The sequence below is a fragment of the Notamacropus eugenii genome, chromosome 4 (genome assembly GCF_028372415.1).
Source record: "Notamacropus eugenii isolate mMacEug1 chromosome 4, mMacEug1.pri_v2, whole genome shotgun sequence".
NCBI classification, from domain to species: Eukaryota; Metazoa; Chordata; class Mammalia; order Diprotodontia; family Macropodidae; genus Notamacropus; species Notamacropus eugenii.
In genome coordinates this window covers 285,433,697-285,456,283 of record NC_092875.1, presented here as the reverse complement: position 1 = coordinate 285,456,283, position 22,587 = coordinate 285,433,697, and the positions used below count along the sequence as shown (strand labels likewise).

The 22,587-nt window shown below is 36.2% G+C and overlaps 1 protein-coding gene across 3 annotated transcripts in view; it reads left to right on the top strand.

Moving 5' to 3' along the window:
- Positions 1 to 22,587, top strand: part of ARMC1 (armadillo repeat containing 1) — an 85,672-nt gene that overhangs the window by 16,097 nt on the left and 46,988 nt on the right. For all 3 annotated transcript variants that reach the window (XM_072604691.1, XM_072604690.1, XM_072604689.1), the window contains one exon: positions 9,205 to 9,296. In XM_072604691.1, the coding sequence (XP_072460792.1) occupies positions 9,205 to 9,296 (92 nt within the window). The remainder of the gene's footprint in view (positions 1 to 9,204; positions 9,297 to 22,587) is intronic.

Here is a 22,587-nt window from a genome sequence, read left to right as displayed (position 1 = left end):
AGCACAGTAGTATTCCATCACTATTGTATACCACAATTTGTTCAGCCATTTCCAAGTTGATGGGAATGCCCTTAATTTCCAATTTCTTGCCATCAGAAAAAACTGGTATAATTTTTTTGTACGTATAGGTCCTTTTTCTTTTTGTTTTTTTTATCTCTTTTGGGATATATATCTAGTAGTAGTGATATTACTGAGTCAAAGTGTATGCCTGATTTTATAACCCTTTGGGTACAGTTCCAAATTGTTCTACATTATGGTTGAATCAGTTCACAACTCTACCAATGGTGCATTAATATCTCAATTTTCTCACATCCCTTCCAACAACTGTTTGTCATTTTCCTTTTCTGTTCTGTTAGCCAATCTGATAGGTGTGAGATAGTACCTCAGAATTGTTTTATTTTGCATTTCTCAAATTAGTAGTGATTTAGAACATTTTTTCATAAAAAACATTGGAAAACTGCCTGTTCATATCTTTGGATTATTTATCAATTGGAGAATAGCTTTTAATTTTACAAATTTGACTGTTCTCTATATATTTGAAAAATGAGGTCTTTAGCAGACAAACTTGCTTAAATTTTTTTTCACAGTTATGATAGCTGACTGTATTTCCTTCCATCCTGTTTCCCCCCCTGCTTATTCTTTCTGTTCTCTCCTTTCACCCTCTCCCTCCTCAAAAGTGTTTTGCTTCTGACTACTACCTCCTCTAATCCATTCTCCCTTCTGTCACTCTCTCCTTCTCTCATCCCTTTTTCCTCCTACTTTTCTGTAGGATAAGATAGATTTCTGTACCCAGTTGAATGTGTGAGTGTGAGCCAGTTCCGATGAGAGTAAGGTTCAGGCATTCCCCACCACTTCCCCTCTGCTGTGAAAGGTTTTTCTTGCCCCTCTTACCCCATTCGACCTTTCCTTTCCAACTTCTCTCAGTGCATTCCTTTTTCTTATCTTTTAATTTTATTTTACTTTTTTAGATATCATCCTTTCATATTTAACTTACATCTGTGCCATTCTAACTGCCCTAATAATGGGAAAGTTATGTTGCACATATCATCTCCCTGTGTAGGAATGTAAACAGTTTAACCTTATTAAGTCCCTTATGATTTCCCTTTTCTGTTTATCTTTTTATGCTTCTCTTGAGTCTTGTATATGAAAGTTATATTTTCTATTTAGCTCTGATCTTTTCATCAAGAATGTTTGAAAGTTCTCTTTTTCGTTGAATATCCATTTTTTCCCCTGAAGGATTATACTCAGTTTCGCTGGGTAGGTGATTTCCTAGAAGCTTTGCCCTCTAGAATGTCATATTCCAAGCCCTCTGATCTTTTAATGTAGAAGCTGCTAAATCTTGTGTTATCTTGACTATAGCTCCATCATACTTGCATTTCTTTCTGACTCTTGCTGATCTTCTAAGTTGTCTTTGGCTGGAAAATTATTTCATTCCGTCTTTTTGTGGGTTCTGCTGCTCCAGAATTGTTAAAGGGCATTATTTAAAGGTGTTCCGAAGGGTTTTGGGGAGACCTCAGGCAAATCTCTGCCTTTTTTTTTTTTTTTTTTGCTATCTTGGCTCTATCCCAGGGAAGAATCTTGAGTTATGCCCATAATACAGTGAGTAGGCCAAGGATGGTGTTTGAACAATGGAGACAAAAAAGGATTGCTCAGATTTGTCAGAGAACCAGTAGAAAATAGACTTATGGAAAACCAAAGAGAAGAGAGTGTTTAGGATAAGCAGCAGTTACTCAGTAATGTTAAATGATGCAGAGAAGTCAGGAAAGATAAGAGATGGACCAAAATAGAAGAAGTAAGAATATTTTTGTTATAAAACTGTAAAACCTTATGAGGATATATAATGATAACTTTGAGAGAACTTGCCACTTACTGTATACTAGGTACAGTAAAATTAGTTTAACTTTTTCTTTATGGCACATGTTTTATCTTAGCCTTTATTTACAATGTTCAATTTGTTTATTCAATTTATATTACTGTGTACTTGTTGATAGGTTGTTTCATAACTGTTCTTAAGTCATTCTACTTGTAATTTTTTCTCATTCTAAAAGGGAAAGAGACTATGTATTCGTTGTAACACTGCTTCCACTCACAGCCCCAGCAGCTGGTACAATTCTTTAAATAGAGCGAGTGCACAAGAAGTGTTTGTTAATTAAAATGAATTTTCTATCCTAGGGTACACTCAGCTGTAGAGCTTCTAGGCTGTAAGATTAGTGAGATTGTTTAATTTGTCTTGAGAATAGATAAGAATTTTCAGTTTTCAACCTTTCCATTGGTAAATATTAGATAACACAACTTTTGCTGTACTTCTCTACTTATCCTGCCCCAGTCTCTTCGTTGACTTCCAATCTTGCATTTTCAACTTGTCCTTCAGATGACTTGGATTGGATCTCCAGTATACATCTTAAACTCAATATGTCCAAAATGGAACTCATCTTTCCCTCTCAACCCTGTCTCTTCCCTTCCTCCAACCTTGCCTATTATGACAGAGGACAAAATCCTGCCAGTCCCTCAAGGTCACAACCTAGTAGTCATCCATGACTCCTTACTATCTCTTGAACTCCCCCTTCTCCCCCCAATAGTCAGGGACTCAGTTGTAGAGTTGATTTGGTTCATCAAGGGATCAAGAGATCTCCTCAAAAAGAGGAGAGTTGCTAGTGCAAGGGGCCTGTGAGAGAATTGAGAAGTCAAGGGATTGGAGATCATGGTGAAGACAGTCTGATCAGGTCAGGTAAGACAGAAGGGAGAGGTGGAAAGCCTGTAGATTATGGTAGGATAAGGAGATTTTGAAATTCTTGAATGTGGAATTGGTACATTTGTGAGTGATGGAAAGCTCAAGAGCATGGCCATTTTTGTGTGTGGCTGAAGTGGGGTGGAAGAATAGGTCATGGAAAGTGGAAGTTTTTAAGGAAATTAGTAGTGTTTGGGGATGAGTCAGTATGTATGTTGAATTCCCCCTTGTATGAGAGCAGAAGCTGGGGAGGAGGGAAAAATTGTAAGCCATTTTCTGAACTCATTGAAGAGGGGAGGGGAGTTACCTGGGATTAAGGACAACTTTATGAAAGACTGAGAAAGCATTTAGTAAGATTTTGTTGGTTGTACTTGAAGAGAAGAAAGTTAAATTTGACCTGGGCCTTAAAAAGAATTTAATTTGCCTTTCATTTTATATTCAGTTGATAGCTTAAATCTTCAGTGGAAGCTGAAATTTTATACAGTGCTCAATTTTCCTGTGTAACTTTTTTTTAAGTCAGCAGATTTTGGGGGGTATTTGAGGGGAGAGACCAAGTCTGACTATTCTGAGTAGGCTGGAAGTGCAGCAACTTATCATGGGCCGGATTGCACTACTAATTAGCATGGGGTGTTTGACCTGCTCCATTTACGACTTGGGCAAGTTCATTCTTTAGTGCCATGTGTGGGTCAGTCATTTTAGTGCCAGACTTAGTTTGGACACTGGATTAGTAGGTTAGACCACTGTAGTTCAGGGACACTTAGGTGGTACAGTTGATATAGTGCTGAGCCTGTTGTCAGGAAGACCTGAGTTCAAATTCAGCCTCAGACATTTATTAGCTATGTGATCCTGGGCAAATCATTTAACACTGTTTCTGTCAGTTTACTCATCTGTAAAATCAGCTGGAGAAGGAAATGGCAAGCCTTTCTAGTAATCTTTGCCAGGAAAACCCCCAAAAGGAACACAACTGAAAATAACTAAAAAACTACTACTGTTACTTCTACTGTAGTTCAGATTTTTCAGTTTATTATACACCATCCTCACTCTCCCAGGCAGCAGGGATTATGGCATGTGCCACCCTTTCTAGCTTAGTTTTCATGTCTATGTTTATCTTAACCTCCGTGCTCATTTATTTACATATATGTTTGTTTGTAGGCTTGTTCCCTCATTTGACCCCCAGAGCTTGTAGAAAAACCAGTATTTTTTAATCAGTTAAACATAAAAGAGAAATAGCAAGTTTATTCTTTTTTTTCCTGTGAAATCATGCAAAACATATTACTATATTAGCTATGTTGTAGAAAAAAGACAAGAAAAATCAAGTGAAAAAATTACATTTCATTTTGTACTCAGTTCATCAGTTCTCTCTTTGGAAGTAGGTAGAGAGCATTTTTCATCATGAATCCTTCAAAATGGATCATTGTCTTGATCAGAGTAGCCAAGTGTTTCACGGTTGATCTTTATTGCACTATTGCTGTTATTGTGTACATTGATCTCTTGATTCTGTGTCAGTTCATATAAATCTTCCCAGGTTTCTGAAGACATCCTGATCATCGTTTCTTATAGCATAATAATATTTCAAAACAGTCATATACTACCACCCAGTTGATGTGCATCTCCTCAAATTCCAATTCTCTCCCACCTTCCCCCGGGTCTTTCTGATTTCCAGTGAGATTGATATGTTTCTGTAAAAATTCTGTGTGTGTGTGTGTGGGGGCACACGCACGCATTTGTGTGTTTGTGTTTTCTTTTCTTTATTTGAGATAAGATTGAGGTTTATATCCTCACTCCTCCCCTTCACTCAATCCCTTTCTCCATGTTTGTATAATCTCACAAACCACAATTATGAGAGAAATAGCAGGTTCCATCCTTCCTTCCTACTTCCTACATTAGTGTTTTTGTCCTTTTACCATCTCTTTTTGCTTTTCTGACTCTCACAGCAGTACCAGTTCATCCCTGGGTCTTCTGTTTTTCTGATTTAACTTCTTTAATATCCTTTGAAAACATTAAGGTTCTGAAGGGGCACTTGATTACTCTTCCCTTCTTGGCATGTTAGCACGACATCATCATATAACAACTTTCAGCATCTCAAATGAAATACCCTTCTAGGTTTCTCTGTACTCATATCGCAAAATCTCTTTTTACCTTTGGTCTTCTTTTTATTTAATTTATTTGTTTTCAGTTTTATACAACCACTTCCATGTATCTTAGATTTTTTCCCCCTCCTTGAGACGGCGTGCAATCTTATGTAGGTTCTTCAGATACATTCTTATTAAATACAGTTTCATCTTAGTTATGTTGTGTAGAAGAATTAAAATGAATGGAAGAGACCATGAAAACAAAACAAAACATAACAGAAGAGAAAATGATCTGCTTTATTCTGTTATCCAATTCCATAGTTCTTTCTGTAGATGTGGAAGGCGTTTTGCCTCAAGGGTCCATTGGAAATTTTTTAGGTACTTGCATTGCTGTGAGGGACTAAGTATACCAGAAGAATTTCTTGCACACTGTGGTTGTTGCTGTGTACGAAGTTCTCCTGGTTCTGCTCCTTTCACTCAGCATCAGTTCATGTAAGTCCTTCCAGGCCTCTCTGAAGACTTCCTATTCATCATTTCTATATAGCACAATAGTCTTCCGTTACATTCATATACCGCAACTTGTTCAGCCATTCCTCAGTTGATAGGCATCCCCTTGATTCCCAGTTCTTGGCTACCACAAAGAGAACTGCTGTAAATATTTTTGTACGTGTGGGACCCTTTCCTATTTTTATGATCTATTTGGGATACAGTCCTTGAAGTGATATTGCTGGGTCAAAAGGGTATGCACATTTTTGTGGTCCTTTGGGCATAGTTCCAAATTGCTCTCCAGAATGGTTGTATCAGCTCACAGCTCCACCAGCAATGAATTAGTGTTCCAGCTCTCCCACATCTTCTCCAACATTTATCATCTTCCTGATTTGCCGTGTTAGCCAGTCTGATAGGTGTGATATGGCACCTCAGAGTTGTTTTGATATGCATCTCTCTAATCAGTAATGATTTAGAGCATTTTTTCATATGACTATAGGTAGCTTTAATTTCTTCCTCTGAAAACTGCCTGTTCATATCCTCTGACCTTTTATCAATTGGGGAATGACTTGTATTCTTGTACATTTGACTCAGTTCTCTATATATTTTAGAAATGAGGCCTTTATCACAGACAATAGTTGCAAAACTTCTTTCTCAAATTTCTGCTTCCCTCCTCATCTTGGTTGCATTGGGTTTGTTTATGCAAAACCCTTTTCAATTTAATGTAATCAAAATTGTCCATTTAGCACTTCATAATGTTCTCTATCTCTTGTTGGTCAAAAATTTCTCAATTCTCTATAAATCTGACAAATACAAGCAAGTATTCCTTGCTCCCCTAATTTGTTTACAGTATCAATCTTTATACCTAGATCACGTATCCATTTGACCTTTATTCTTGCATATGGTATCAGGCATTGGTCTATGCTCAGCTTCTGCCACACTGTTATCCAGTTTTCCCATCAATTTTTGTCAAACAGTGAGTTCTTATCCTAGAAGCTGGGGTCCTTGGGTTTATCCAACAGTAGATTGCTCTATTCATTGACTACTATGTTTTGAGGACCTAACCTATTCCACTGATCTAGTCCTCTATTTCTTTGCCAGTACCAAGTGGTTTTGATGGTTGTTGCTTTATAATACAGTTTGAGATCTGGTAGGGCTAGGCCACCTTCCCTAAAATTTCTTTTCATTAGCTCCCTTGATGTTCTGGACCTTTCGTTCTTCCAGATGAATTTTGGTATTATTTTTTCTAGCTCTAGAAAATAATTATCTGGTATATTATGTTAGCTCGGCCTACCCATGATCAACTGATGTTTTTCCTCTTACTTAGATCTGACTTTATTTGTGCAAAAAAGTATTTTGTAATTGTGTTCATTTAATCCCTGTGTTTGTTTCGGCAGGTAGACTCCCAGATATCTCATAGTGTCTACCGTACCTTTAGATGGGATTTCTCTTTCTATCTCTTGCTGTTGGGCTTTGTTTCTAACATATAGAAATGCTGGTGATTTATGTGGGTTTACTTTGTAACCTGCGACTTTGCCAAAGTTGTTTATTATTTCAAGTAGTTTTTTACTAGATTCTCTGGGATTCTCTAAGTATATCATCATATCATCTGCAAAGAGTGATAACTTAGTTTCTTCTTTGCCTATTCTAATTTCTTCAGTTTCTTTTTCTTCTCTTATTGCTAAAGCTAACATTTCTAGTACCATATTGAATAACAATGGTGATAATGGACATCCTTGTGTCACTCCTGATCTTATTGGAAGTGCATCTAACTTGCTGATGGTTTTAGGTAGATATTGCTTATTATTATTTTATAGAAGGTTCCATTTATTCCTATGCTGTCCAATGTTTTCAGTAGAAATGGGTGTTGTATTTTGTCAAAAGCTTTTTCTGTATCTATTTTATTCATGTAGGCGTTCAGTGATGTAAGACTTCCTCTAAGAACTGCTTTTGCAGTATCCTATATGTTTTGGTAGGTTGTCTCATTATTGTCATTCTCTTGAATGAAGTTGTTGATTGTTTCTATGATTTGCTCTTTAACCCACTCATTCTTTAGGATTAGATTATTTAGTTTCCAATTAATTTTTGGTCTATCTATGGCCTTTTATTACATATAATTTTAACAGTAAGGTCTGAGTAGGATGCATTGACTATCTCTGCCTTCTTGCACTGGATTGTGAGGTTTTTATACCCTAGTACATGGTCAGTTTTTGTATATGTGCCATGTATGGCTGCAAAAAAGGTATATTCCTTTCTGTCCCCATTCAGTCTTCTCCAGAGATTTATCATATTTATCCTATCCAGAGTTTTATTCACCTCCTTAACTTCTTTCTTGTTTATTTTGAGGTTAGATTTATCAAGTTCAGAGATGGGGAAGTTGAGGTCCCCCACTAGTATCATTTTGCTGTCTATTTCTTCCTGTATAACTCTCTTAACTTCTCTAGGAATCTGGATGCTGTACCACTTGGAGCATATATGTTTTGCAATGATATTGCTTCATTGTTTATGCAGGATATAGTTTCCTTCCTTATCTCTTTTGATTAAATCTATTTCTGCTTTTGTTTTGTCTGAGATTAGAATTGGTACTCCTGCTTTTTTTACATCAACTGAAGCATAATATATTCTGCTCCAACCTTTTACCTTTACACTGTTTGTATCCCCCTGTTTCAAATGTGTTTCTTGTAAACAACATATTGTTGGATTATGGTTTTTAATCCATTCTGCTGTCCGCCTCCATTTTCTGGGAGAGTTCATCACATTCACATTCACTGTTATGATTATGATCTGTGTGTTTCCCTCCATCCTCTTTCCCATCGTTTGTGCTTTTAGTTCTCCTTTCTTGTCTCTTCCACAATAGAGTTCAACTTTAGAAAGTCTTTTTTGATTTCTCTTTCCTGTTTAGCTTTTCATGCTTCTCTTGATTCTTGTGTTTGAAAGTCAAATTTTCTATTCTGTTCTGGTCTTTTCATCAAGAAAGCTTGAAAGTCCTCTATTTCATTGAATTTCTTTCTAGCTGCTTGCAATATTTTCTCCTTGACTTTGAGAACTCTGGAGTTTGGCTACAATATTCCTAGGAGTTTCTCTTTTTGGATCTCTTTCAGGAGGTGATCAGTGGATTCTTTCAATATTTATTTTGCCCTCTGGTTCTAGAATCTCAGGGCAGTTTTCCTTGATAATTTCATGAGACATGATGTCTAGGCCCTTTTTTTGATCATGGCTTTCAGGTAGTCCCATAATTTTTAAATTGTCTCTCCTGGATCTATTTTCCAGGTCAGTTGTTTTCCCAATGAGATAGTTCACACTATCTTCTATTTTTTTATTCTTTCAGTTTTGTTTTGTAATTTCTTGGTTTCTCATAAAGTCATTAACTTTATCTGCTCCATTCTAATTTTTAAAGAACTATTTTCTTCAGTAAGCTTTTGAACCTCCTTTTCCATTTGGCTAATTCTGCTTTTGAAAGCATTCTTCTCCTCATTGGCTTTTTGAACCTCTTTTGCCAGTTGAGTTAGCCTCTTTTTAAAGGTGTTATTTTCTTAAGCATTTTTTTGGGTCTCCTTTAGCAAGCTTTTGACTCACTTTTTATGCTTTTCTTGCATCGCTCTCATTTCCCTTCCCAATTTTTCCTCCACCTCACTTACTTGATTTTCAAAATCCTTTTTGAGCTCTTCCATGACCTGATTTATTTTTTTTTTTAAATTGTCTTTTCAGCTGGAAATGTTAGAACTTAATAGTTGCCAATAAATGCTTGTTGAATTAAAGTGTCTCAACCAATCTGTGTATTGAGTGCAGTATTAAAGCTTCATAGTTAATAAGTTCCAAGTAAAATGAAGGAAGCAGACCTTTTTACAGTCTGTTAATTAATTTGTATAATCTAGAAATGAGAATTGATTATTTCCTAATTGATTGTTTCTGTTTTAGGCTCTACGCTACTTGGCAGAATGCCGGGCTAACAGAGAAAAGATGAAAGGTGAACTGGGTATGATGTTGAGCTTGCAAAATGTAATACAAAAGTAAGTAGACTATGTTTTGTTTTGCTGAAATTAGAGAAATAAGTTGTCTGGCCAAACTTTTACATATAGTTGAAGTAAAGTCTTAGTTGAATCCTTGAAGTTGAATACATATACAGGCAATTCTCATTTATGCTTAATTATTTGTAGAAAAGGTGTAATCATTTGAAATGATTTAAGTCAAGTCTAATTTTTAATTGACCTGGGAATTTTAGATTATATTCCTGGCAGAGGGTCTGATATCCAGCTTTTTCATTTCTACTATAAATGAATTACAAAAACAAAAAAACCTACATTGTCTCTAAATTAACTGATGTGAGCAGAGTAGTAACTGATTTTATATGAAATTGTATTTAATATGGTATAGTTTCTAGTAGTAACTTTCAGCCTTTTTGAGTAGTAAAACTTTTTTTAAATACAAAAACATTTCACAGATCTCTCTCATGGTAGTACTTATACTATTGGTATTCACTGATTGAGAAAATAAATGGTGACAAAAGCTGTTATGAATTCTATAGTCTTCTAAATTTGTATCTTATTCATCACAACATCTCCATATATTTGAAAAATAGTACATATGTGAGAGACATTATTTAGTGTAAAAAGACTGTTTACTATAATGAATTACGTTGTATATTTTCTTGGAGCTAACAAAAGATCAGAATAGCAGTGTTTGGTGTATATGTAATGGTTTCCCAGACTCTACAAATCCACAAATTCTACAGTTTATAAAGTTTCTGTCTTATTTTTGATTTGTGTCTTTGCTTACTGCAGTGAACCACAAGGTGATGGAACAGTTTTGTCAAGAATTAATAGATTTCACAAGGACTCCTTTGGGGAGATTGATAGACATCTACTTTTGATGAGGTCATAGAGGAGATTTAGGGCCATTTGATTGATTTTTGAGAAGACTTTTGTTCTTGAACTGCTCATGGCCACCTGGGCTTCAGCACAGCATAGGATCTGGAGCCAGGCTGAGCTGAGGAAGACCTTTCTTGAAAGCAAGTTCTGACCAGAGTAAACTTTGCCATTCTTTATTAAGTGGGAGCAGTGAGGAAGGGGAATAACCTTTGTCTCCCTGTCCGGATCACTAGAGGATTGTTAGCATTCTTTTTTAAAAATTATTTTTCTTTTAAAATGAAAAAATACTTATTTTTGTTAAAATATTTCCCAATTATATGTAAATTTTTTATCATTTTAAGATTTAAATTTATTTATTTTTAGTTTTCAACATTCATTTCCACAAGATTTTGAGTTCCAAATTTTCTCCCCATCTTTCCCCTCCCCCCATACCAAGACTGCAAATACTGCGATTACCCCTTCCCCCATTCTGCCCTCCTTTTTATCATCCCTATGTCTTATCCCCTTCCCCTTTCTTGAAGGGCCGACTTTTTCTTCCTTTTCCTTTCCCTTCCTTTCCTTTCCTTTCCTTTCCTTTCCTTTCCTTTCCTTTCCTTTCCTTTCCTTTCCTTTCCTTTCCTTTCCTTTCCTTTCCTTTCCTTTTCCTTTCCTTTCCTTTCCTTTCCTTTCCTTTCCTTTCCTTTCCTTTCCTTTCCTTTCCTTTCCTTTCCTTTCCTTTCCTTTCCTTTCCTTTCCCTTCCCTTCCTTTCCCTTCCTTTCCCTTCCTTTCCCTTCCTTTCCCTTCCTTTCCCTTCCTTTCTCTTTCCCTTTCCCTTTTTCCCCATATACTCAGTGCACTGTGAAGCCCAAAGATTGAATAACAATGGGAGCCCAGTGGCTTTTTTCAGACCCTCCTAGCTTAGAGTGAATGTCAGTAGTAACTTTCTCTTTGAAACAACAACCCTAAGGGTCCTGAGGCCCCTCCCAGCTTGACTGATTTATTTATTTATTTGTTTGTTTATTCATTTATTTATTTATTCTTTTCTAATTTGAGGGGCCATCTCCATCACTTCTCTAAAAGGCCTTTTCACTGGATGGGCATTACCTCACTTTAAGTGAGTACCTGAATAGACTTTAGCCTAAAAGGCCAAGGTCTGTCATTGCATCCTGGCCCATCTCCAGTCATCCTGATAAATATCTGGTCACTGGATCCTGATGGTTCAGGAGGAAAAAGTGAGGCTAGTGACCTTGCACAGCCCTTCCTCACTCAAAACAAAATCAAGTGCAAATCATGTCATCATTTCTCTGGTGTCATGGTCCTCTTGGAAAACAAAGGATGAACACAACAATCTTGAAGGGCAAGATAGATTTCTGTACCTCATTGCCTATATATCTTATTTCCCAGTTGCATGTCAAAACAATTTTTTTTAACATTTGTTTTTAAAACTTTTGAGTTCCAGATGCTCTTGCTTCTTCTCTCCCCACCCATCTGTAGCGCCAGTGGGATATTCACAGTGCCTAGGTTGGCCACAAATATTCTGGCGCAGTTCTGAATCATGAAATACAACAGATTCTCCACATGAAAGACAAAGCCAAATCATTTATTCAGATACCTGAAAGCCAAATCCGTCATAGTAACAAAAATCTATACACAATAACAATGCAGAGAACAACACCATCCCCGAGCCTTCCCCTGCTAGGCTTTCCACAAAGCAGCTGGATTAAACAAATCACAAACAGACTTCCCTTAAGCAAAATCACAAACTCTTTCACTCATGCTAGCGAGCAGTCTGCTTGCCTGACTAGCTCTGACTAGGCTTTGACCAATTTCCTCTCAGCTCTGATCTGGCTCCGCCTCTTCCTGTTCCACCTATTCAGCAAACTCCTCCCATCACAGGCTCCATGTGACTCAGGCAGGTCACATGGGCCTATTAATGAATGGGAAAGATCTTCCCATTTAAATTACCATTACACCACCCCAGTTGAGATGGCAAGCAATTCAATATAGGTTATACATGTGTGGTTGTGCAAAGACACCTCCATCATAGTCATATTGTGAAAGACTATATTTCCCTTCATCTTATCCCTACCCCCAATTATTCTGTTTTCTCCTTTGGCCCTGATTTTTAGCATTCTTAATGAAAAGACCAAACCCTAGTAAAAATTTGACACCTAGAAAGGAATAAATAATCTTTAGGGATTTTGGTTGTAGACTTCACCTTGGAGGAATAGGGGCACCCTGATTCTTTTTTAAAATGTCCTACCAGTTAGAGCAAGGGGAAGACTTTGGTTACCAGATGGTATTGTCCCAGAAGTACTTGTCCAGACACCTCCCTTGTCCACCTCTTTCTTGCCTTTCACTGTCATATTTCAAGTCCAGCTTTTAGAGTCTCCCTGGACCACTCTCTTCTACCTGCTCTAAGAGCTTCCAGAGGCCCTCTCAGGCTATAACACCTCCAAGGCCCTTCTTATGCTGTTGTTTTCTATTTCTTGACTGGATTCCTAGATTCCTTAGGCTATTCCTCTTCCTTCTCCTATCTGCTATGCGATGGGCCTCCTATTTTTTTTTTTAATATATTCATTTTATTTATTTTTAATGTTCTACAATCACTACCATAAAACTTAGATTTTTTTTTTCCCCCTACCTACCCCCACAACTCCCCTCCTTCCCCAAGACAGCATACAATTCCATGTAGGTTCTACACATACATACCTACCAAACACATTTTCACTATAGTCATGCTGTGTAGTAGAATTAAAATGAATGGGAGAAATCATATAACAAACCAAAAAGTAATACAAAAGAAAATGATCTGATACATTCTGTGATTGAATTCCATAGTTCTTTCTCTGGATGTGGAAGGCATTTTGCCTTAAAAAGACCACTGGGAATTTTCTTAAGGCCCTGAATTGCAATGAAGTTCAAAGTCTACCAGAAAAAAACTCTCCCGCTCTGTGGTCATTGCTGTGCACAAAGGTCTCCTTTGGTTCTGCTCCTTTTGCTCAGCATCAGATCATATAAGTCTTTCCAGGCTTCTCTGAAGTCTTCCTCTTCATCATTTCTTATAGCACAGTAGTATTCCATTATATTCATATACCATAATTTATTCAGCCATTCCCCAATTGGTGGGCATCCCCTTGATTTCCAGTTTTTGGCCACTACAAAGAGTGCTGCTGTAAATACTTTTGTACATGTGGGACCCTTTCCTATTTTTATGATCTCTTGGGGACACAGTCCTAGAAGCGATATTGCTGGGTCAAAGGTTATGCACATTTTTGAGCCCTTTGGGCATAGTTCCAAACCGCTCTCCAGAGTGGCTGGATGTGCTCACAGCTCCACCAACAATGAATTAGTGTTCCAACTCTCCCACATCCTCTCCAACATTTATCATTTTCCTGTTCTGTCATGGTTGCCAATCTAATAGGTATGATGTGGTACCTCAGAGTTGTTTTGATTTGCATCTCTCTAACCAAAAGTGATTCAGAGCATTTTTTCATATGATTATAGATATCTTTAATTTCTTCCTCTGAAAATTGTCTGTTCATATGCTTTGACCATTTATCAACTGGGGGCACCCATTTTCTAAGAGGACATTATACCCCCACCTGTCATGAGATCAGGCCATCAGGGAAAGATCATGAATTATCTGATCATCTGTCTGTCATTTCTTAATTAGGAATGACTTTTATATGGTAACTGATAGAACATAGATGACTAGCTGGAAGTTGTTACCCAAGATGGTAAGAGTGCAATAGAAAAACCCCGATTTGTCCTCTTGAATTCATTTCACTAGACCCAGATGAGCTACATCCTTAGATCCCGAACTGGCAGCTGTGATTACTGAGCCACGGTCAACGATATTTAAAAGACCATGGAAACAAGAGAGGTACCTCAAGATTGAAGAATGATAAATGTCCTGATTTTCAAAAAAGGGAAGAGGACAAAATCTGCAAACTATGGGCCATTTAGTTTGACTGATTCCTGTTAAAATTCTAGAACAAATCATTAAAAAGATGGTTGCTGAATCTACCAACCTAGAAAAAGAAGCAGTGATTACAAAGTGCCAGAGTTCATGAAGAAGGGTCATGGCAGGCTAATCTCATTTCCCATTTTAACAGGATTACTAAACTAGAAGGTGAGAGGAATGCTGAGGATTCAGTTCACCTAAATTTTTTCAAAGCTTTGATAAAAGTTTCTCATACTTCTCCTGGTAAGAACATGGAAATATTTGGATTGGATGAAAATACAACTTCTTCTGGTAAGAACATGGAAATATTTGGATTGGATGAAAATACAATCAGATGCATTCAGAAATGCTTGATTGGCCAAATTCAAAGTAGTTGTTATGTTTCAATATCACCATGACAGGAGGTCTCCAGTGGAGTACCCCAAGAATCTGTTGATTGGCTCTGTCTCAACCACCATTTTTGTCAGTGACTTGAATAAAACCATAAATAGCATGTTCATAGAATTTGCAAGACAAATCAACTGGGAGGGATAGCTGAGACAGTAAATGATGGAATCAGTATCCAAAACAGATTTAGACAGGCTTGAGCAATGGAACAGATCTAAGGTGATGAAATTCTTTAGGATTAATGTGCAAAGGCTTTCACTTAGGTACAAAAATAATTAACTTTTTGCTAGCGTAAGATGAGGGAAGCCTGATTGGGCATGAATTCAGAAAAAAAAAAGTTGACTAAAGGTAGTGGACCTTAAGCTTTGATATGAGTTAGCAGTATAATGTGGCAGTTGCTAATTTGATCTTGGACTACATTTAGAGAGGATAGTTTACAAAAGTATGGAGGTGAGAGTTTTACTGTACTTTGACTGCACTCAATATTCAGCTCTGGTACCACAGTTTTAAGAAGTACATCGATAGGCTGGAGAGTGTTCAGAGGAGGAGCAACGTCTAGAAAATACAAAAACTCCCTAACAAAGGAGCTTTCCAAACGTGGAATGACCTTCCTTGAGAGGTAGTTGCCTCATCCTTGGTGATCTTTAAAGCAGAGGATTACTAGTCATTTGTTGACTCACTTAGATTGGGATTTCTCTTGTGTATGAGTTGGGCCAGGTGGCTGCTGAGGTTTCTTCCATCTCTTAGATTCTCTGTTTGTTAAGCTCTTTAAGATTTTGCAGAGGTCTTTACATGTGCTATCTCTTTTGGTTCTCTAAACAATCTCCATGGCCTCTTGTTATCTCCAGCATCAAATGTAAAGTCCTTTATTTGGCATTGAAAGTTCTTAACAGCTATCCTGCATTCTACTTTTCCATTCTTCTTAAACTTTACCGCCTTCTTCACAGTGTATGGTCCAGCTGTACTGTCCTACTTGATGCTAAATCTCCTGTCCTTCCTGTGTCTGGAATGTTCTGCTTCCTTTCTACTTAGATTCTTTGGTTCCTTCTAGACTCATCTCAGATGACTTCTTTTGCAAGAGGCCTTTTCTTAGTTTCCCAGCTGCCAGAGCTTTTCCTTGTAAGATTACCTTCCATATACATTATTTCTTGTATGTGTTAAGTTGTTTTCATCCATGTCTGACTCTTTTGGGGTTTTCTTGGCAGAGATACAGGAGTGGTTTGCCACCTCCTTCTGCAGCTCATTTTACAGATAAGGAACTAAAGCAGACAGGTTTTAGTGACTTGCCCAGGGTCACACAGCTAGTAAGTATCTGAGGCCAGATTTGAAGAAGAGTCTTCCTGACTCCAGGCTTGTGCCTTATCCATTGTGCCACCTAGTAGATAAAATACTTGTCTCCTCTATTAGAATATCAACATCTTGGAAGACATGACAGTTTTTGTTTTCCTTTGTATTCTTGGAACTTAACATACTGCTGTGCATGTGGTAAGGAGTTGATAAATGGTTGTTGATTAATTGAGAAACTAATCCAGAAACGTCTATTTTTCTGTTTTAAAAAAAATCTTCATTTCAAATTTTTATGTATGAAAGAACTAGATGTTGGCATTCTTGAGCTGCCATCTTCTTTTCAGTGGTGGCTTTACCTTGCACTCAAATATTATGAAGTCATACTTCCCTTTCAACTGTATGAACTAACTAAAACTTATTCATTATGTTTTTAGTATCCTTTGATCCTTCTTTGTTGTGGCTTCAGTATGGCAAAAAGTTTTCAGAATCACAGGATTATAGACCTAGAGCTGGAAAGGAGACTTGGAAGTCATAGAGTTGAACTGCCTCATTTTATAGATGAGGAAACTGAGGCTCAGAGAAAAGTGACTTGCTTAGGGGTTACCCAGATAATTGTATTTTTGTTGTAGGATTCAAACTGAGGTCCTGACTCCCAAGGCCAGCTCTGTCTAGCTATGCTACCAGAACTGAAAGGTAAAAAGTACTTTCCCGTGTCTTCACCTTAGATCATCAATGATAGTGAATTATAACATGACTAAAGTGCTGTTGGTAATAATTGTAAAGTATTGAATGTGAGGTGACTGTATACTTATCCAAGTCATGTTGCTATTACAGTTTACCAGTCACAAAAGAAATTCCATATTTTTACTTTAGTCACAGGGCACTATCTGTACCACCTTCTCTTTACCCAGATATTATGTATGTGTGTGTGTGTGCATGTGTCTGTGAGAGAGAGAGAGAGAGAGAGAGAGAGGGAGTGTGTGTGTGTGTGTGCATGCTCTTGTGTTTGAAAAAGAAAGGGATTGAGTATTGAAACTAGAGGGAAAGCTGTAGGCAGAGTACATCAACAAGCCCACTGACTTAATTTCTATGCTGTTCCCCTGTTATTGTTAGTGTGGTGTTGGAATTGATTTGGTATCTGAACACTTGGGTTTGAGACTCTGGTTTCTCATTCATCAGCTCTGTGATTTGGGACATCACTTACTTTCTGGGTTTCCAGTTTCTTTTCTATAAAATTGGGATAATAGTCCTTAGATTGCTTATACACACTAAATTGTTAGGGAAAAAGTACTTAGCTATTATCAATATTATGCAAATATATATTTCTTCAGCCTGATCAATATCAGTTGCCAGAAATAGCTAAGGATAACTGCTAATAGCTTGTAGTATAATTGTTTTTTCTCAGTGTTCTTGGGTTAAAAATATTTTTATTAGTCTTGATTTTATAGATGGCTTATTTCTGTCAAATGAATATATGCATATTCATTTAATATATATATCATGCATATTCATTATATATGTTTATATGATGAATATATATACTATTAAAATAAATATGTATGATATAAAATGAATATGCATATATTCATTTGACAGCAATGAGCTATCTTACATATATATGTATATGAACTATATAATTTTTCTTTTTAAAAGAAATTCATCTTCCAGAACGGTACTTGGATTAATGTAATGATTTACTTTTTCATTCACTTGACTTTCTTTCTATTTGGCATTGTAGTGCTAAAACAGTAGACTAGCAAAGAGTATATTTGTCATAGTGGCTATTGACAAGCCAGTGACTAAATGCTTGTAGTTCTATAGTATCTTAGTCTTTTGTTTGCATGATGACCACAAATATTAGAATGAACTTTTTTCTGTCAGTTGGGTTTTCTGTGATAATCAGACTCCATGAAAAATCTTAAACTTCACTGTAGGCCTTTGTTGTAATGATGATTTTACTGTTTTGCTTGCTATGTTTATATTCTGTACATTTGATCGCTTGTGAGTTTAATCTTTTGGTTCTGCTCCTTCCACATGAAAGTCCAAAAATTAATTAATAATAAGCAGCATTCATGGATAATCTTCAAGCCTGGTAATTGGATTTATTAGATACATTTCCTAAACTTCCACTCAATTCAATTTAAATTAGCCTGTTAGCTTTTTTAAAATCAAGGAAAATAAGCCAAATATTAAAAAAAAAATCTAACTGCTTATATTGGAAAATAAACATTTTTCAAAGCATTAAATTCTAGCAAAAGATTTTTGGGGGATGGCACATTATGAAAAATATTTAGGAACATCTAGCATTTGAAAATGGAATTATTATAATGCATTTTTAAGAGCAAAGATTTTTATCACTCCACTCTTGTTAAGATTTGAGGAAATCTAGTTGATAGGAAATGTTTAGAATTAAAGTTTTAATTTCATGGAAATGTGTTAAGGAAGTTATGTATTGAAAAAGGGGTAGAAATTATTTTTGTCTCAAATAAAAGACTGAAGCAATTTAATAGTGTTTTAAAATTACATTTTGTTTTGATAGTGACAAAGGCAAGGAAAGTGAAAATGCATGAATCTGAAGATGCAGAGATTTGTGACTTTTTTAAGGAAATAATAGTAAGTCATTGGATACCAAAATTATTAGTATTTCTTTAAAGTATTCAAATTTAAACTTTAAAACATTTTTAAAAAAATTATTAATGGCCTACTTATATGTAAGTCACTATGCTAGTTATTGAGGATGAAAAAATGAAAAATGGCCCTTGCCCTCAAGAACCTTATGTTCTGCAGGTATATAAAAAATTTCAAGTGAATTTTAGTGATACCACAATTTGAGTGGTATTTTAAACTTTGGGAACGTTTTCACTATTGTCAACCTGAAATTTTTTTTAAGTTTAATATTTTGAGAAGACCTGTTTTTTGCATATATCTGAATTTAATGGTAAAATTTCTGTCTGCTTCTCCAAGTATGATACAGGTTTAATCCCTTCCCTTGTCTGTCACAGGAATGTTGAGCTTGAACAGCTAGGTACTTTAACAAAAAGTTCTGAGGACATAGAATAATATGGGAAAGCCATCATAAGAATGACTTTAACATAGGCCTGCATAACAACATATGCCCTGTAAACCTCTTGTGGCTCACCAAAGGATTCTGGATGGCATGTGAAAAATGTAGGATTAACGTAAAGTAGAGATGTAACAAGTACTTTGTCTGTGCCCCACTTAACCCACCTTCCACTAGTCACTGTGCCTGTCATGTAACTTGGTAGTGGGTTGCCACTATGCATGCTCTCCTTTTTGTGTCTCTAGTCTGAGAGGAGCAAATCTCTGCTGTGTTTTCAGTTGTTATTGATGTTGAACAGGGACAAAGTCAGTGCAGCCATGTGCTGATGCCTGCTGTGTGATGAGTGGCAACAGTGGCTGCCCTCCAAGTTACATGAGTGTCTGGCACTTTCTTCAAGGTCAGTTCAGTATTTCTTTGTATGTGACCACTTGCTGTGGATGCTTTTTATTCTGATGTTGAAGTTTTTGGGGTGACTGTGAAATGGGTGATAAGAAACAGGAGATCGAATCAGAACATAGAGTGTTTAATCTGGAGCAGACACATAGGTATTGTTTACAAGAAACAAAATATCGTGCCTTGTTTGCTGAGAAATAATAACTGTTCTCAAGGAATACAGTTTTTGTCGCCATTTAAATCAAAACATCCTGACTTAAGCAAATTGGACAGCAATGAAAATTGGACACAATGAAAAACAAAATAATTAACAACAAATTGTTGACAAATCTCAATGGGGAACAGTTTTTCAAGAAAGTAAACTCAGAAAATGAGGAGGCTACTAAGGTTAGTTTTCAGAATTCTAAAGAAATCAATTTCAAACATGATTCCGGAGCACAATAAACTGATTGTTGATAAGCTGTGTAATATGTCCCATTAACTAAATGTAAACAGTAAGAAAATCTGAAAAATGTATTAAAACTTGTACTGCTTAGCAAAGTAGTTTTTTAACATCATTTTGATTTTATGATAAATAAAAATCTTAAGTAATAAGTGTAGTTAATTGATGTTAATTAAAATCTGCCTTTTTAAAAAATATGGTTTATTTGCAAAATAGTTTAATAGTTAATTATACCTTTACTTAGAAAGTGAGCTGCTAACTGCCTATCTGTGGTCCAAAGAAGTTTAGCCTATTTTAATTTTGGCTCCTACCTACTGTCAAGTTGTATAGGTCTACTTTAACATAACAGTGTAAGAGTAGATTTTTTTTCCTCCCTACTTGTGAGTAATTAACAAAGTAATTCTAAAATCTAGGTACTTAAGTCTTGCCTTTTAGACTTATTTGAATTTTGATTGGTTATTCTGATAATTTGATTTCTGAAAAATAAGGTAAAGCTCATGTAATGCTAGGAATGTCATCATCTCTCCAGTGACTAGCACAATCTGGTGCACAAAGTAGGTGATTTAATAAATGTTTGAGTCATTTTACTAATGTTTTTTCAGGGATAATTTTCATTTTTGCTTTCAACTGTGCCTTTAATTCAACTATTTTGTAACACAAACTATTATGTAATATAAAATTTGGTATACACTAAGATGGGTCTAAGACCTTGTCTAAGTGAATTTATTGATAGAAGTATCAAAAGCACCTCATTATGACAGTTTTACTTATGCTTTAATGGGATAATACAAGACTTAAGCTCATGGTAACTTTTGTATACTTTTCATGACTCATTTCCCTGTTGCAGACCTCCCTAATTTGAGTATGCATTTATTGCATTAACATTCTATTGCCTTCTGTTGCTTTCGAATTTTAAAGGCATTGGTTACCAAAAAATGTTCGTAAATTTGACTTCTAATTTGGATGTTACCACTTGCATTTATAGGAAGATGCTTAGAATACTCTTTTGCTTCTAGGCACCAAGGCAGTCAAATTAGGATCATATTTTGGTTCAGAACATCTCTTACCTCAGTGCTTCAAGAATATGTTATTTCCTCAATGTGGATATTGCCTTCCTGTCTCACAGTTTAGTAGATGGACTTTGAAAGTTGCTGTAACTAACAATTCAGTACTTTGTAGCTATCCTGGTGATGAGCTTCACAGCTGATCCTCAGGCAGCAGATGTTCAATCTGTCTCAGGTCTGTATTTCTCTTAAACTCTCTATAAAAACATTTCACATGTTTTGTAAAAAACATGTATTATTGAAGTATTTTTAAAGTTTTGGTTGCCCACAAAAAATTCTTGTAGCTTTCAGATCCCTTTATTTCATAATGAAAAGTAAACTTCATCTGTGTGATCTGCGTTTGCCTTGGCTGGAGACATCTTTAACTATGTGACATCTACATGGGATTCTAAGCATCTGTTTTCCATGTATTACTAATGTGGACCTTGACAGATGTTTTCCTGGCCACAGGTGATTGGTTTATCACAATCCTAACTTTAACACAAGCATTCTTTAGAAAATCACTCAAATTTTGAAATTTCATATACCCATATCATTAGAAACCTGTTTCCTACACTGATAATTGTTTTCTTTGATCTGGCTACACCAGGGCAGACATCCAGCCAGCATGAGAGTAGAAGAAAACTGTCAGAGCATCCATCTATCTCTTTAGGAGGCCTGAGTTAGGGTGAGATGTAGTTGTGCTGCTATGGAACTGCTCAACTGTGGAAGCACCAGAAGGATGTTCCCACACCCCAGAAGGCCCCAGAGGGCAAGAAAAATCTGTTATGGAGGGCTGCTGTTTGATTAACAGAAGAGAAACACTAGACGTGGCAGTAAGCCGTGGGGAAACCAGATAACAGAAAGCAGGTATGGAGAATGGGGTTGCCTGTTATGGGGAAAGCAGGGAAGGTTTGTTAGATATAGAAATAATTCTGGGTATTTTCTTTTTGCCCTCCTTTAGTTGTTATTCTGTGACACTCTAATGCTGGGGTCAAAGTGGAACTTGCAGATTGGCAATTGGATTGATTTCCAAATCACTGTTACTTTCAGTTCTTTAACACTGAAGAGAATTTTTGAGTTCCTTGTCACTCAGAAGGAGTCTGGCATTATGTCCTAGTTCTGGTCTCTTACTAACAAACGCTCTAAGCATTCTAGGCTAAAACTCTTTTTGTATTTGGCCATTTGGTTCTGGAGTCCTTTGTCAGAAGAAACATAAAATGCCATCTCAGAAGATCTAAATCTAACTTATGACATATTTGTTGTCTGGGGTTTGGAGAAAAATAGTTTTGATGGAAGATGTGCTTTGTGATAGTGCTTTGGAATATTTAATACTATAAATATAACTTGCTTTAATAAAATGTGACATTCATTTGAAAACTACTAACATTTCATGGAGCAAACTTTATAAAATATTAGACTTAGAAACAGTGCTTTTGGAATAGTCTGATATTTTTCTTGCGGCTTGCTAAGATAATTTGACATAGATATCTGATGGTAGGTGAAAATGTTTGCATCATTCCATTCTGCTTCCCTCTCCTCTATAATTTTTTTAAAAATTATTTGTTACCCCAAAATGAAGCAGATAATTATAATTTTTTTCAATATCCTATTCAAGAGAGAAGCATAGTTCTTTCTGCTAAATGATAAGGAATAACTAGCAAGCTAAAATCAACTTTGGGCACTTCATGTGCTGCATAAATGTAATTTTTCCCCCTAAAAGCATACAAAGTGCTAAGTTACCTCTTAAATAAATATTTAAGAAGTTTACCATGAGGGGTCGCAGATCTTTAGCATTAATGTTGGTATATTCAGTAGTTTATGAAGAGTGTGATGATCATAATGACTCCTTATGGACAGTATAAAATAGTAT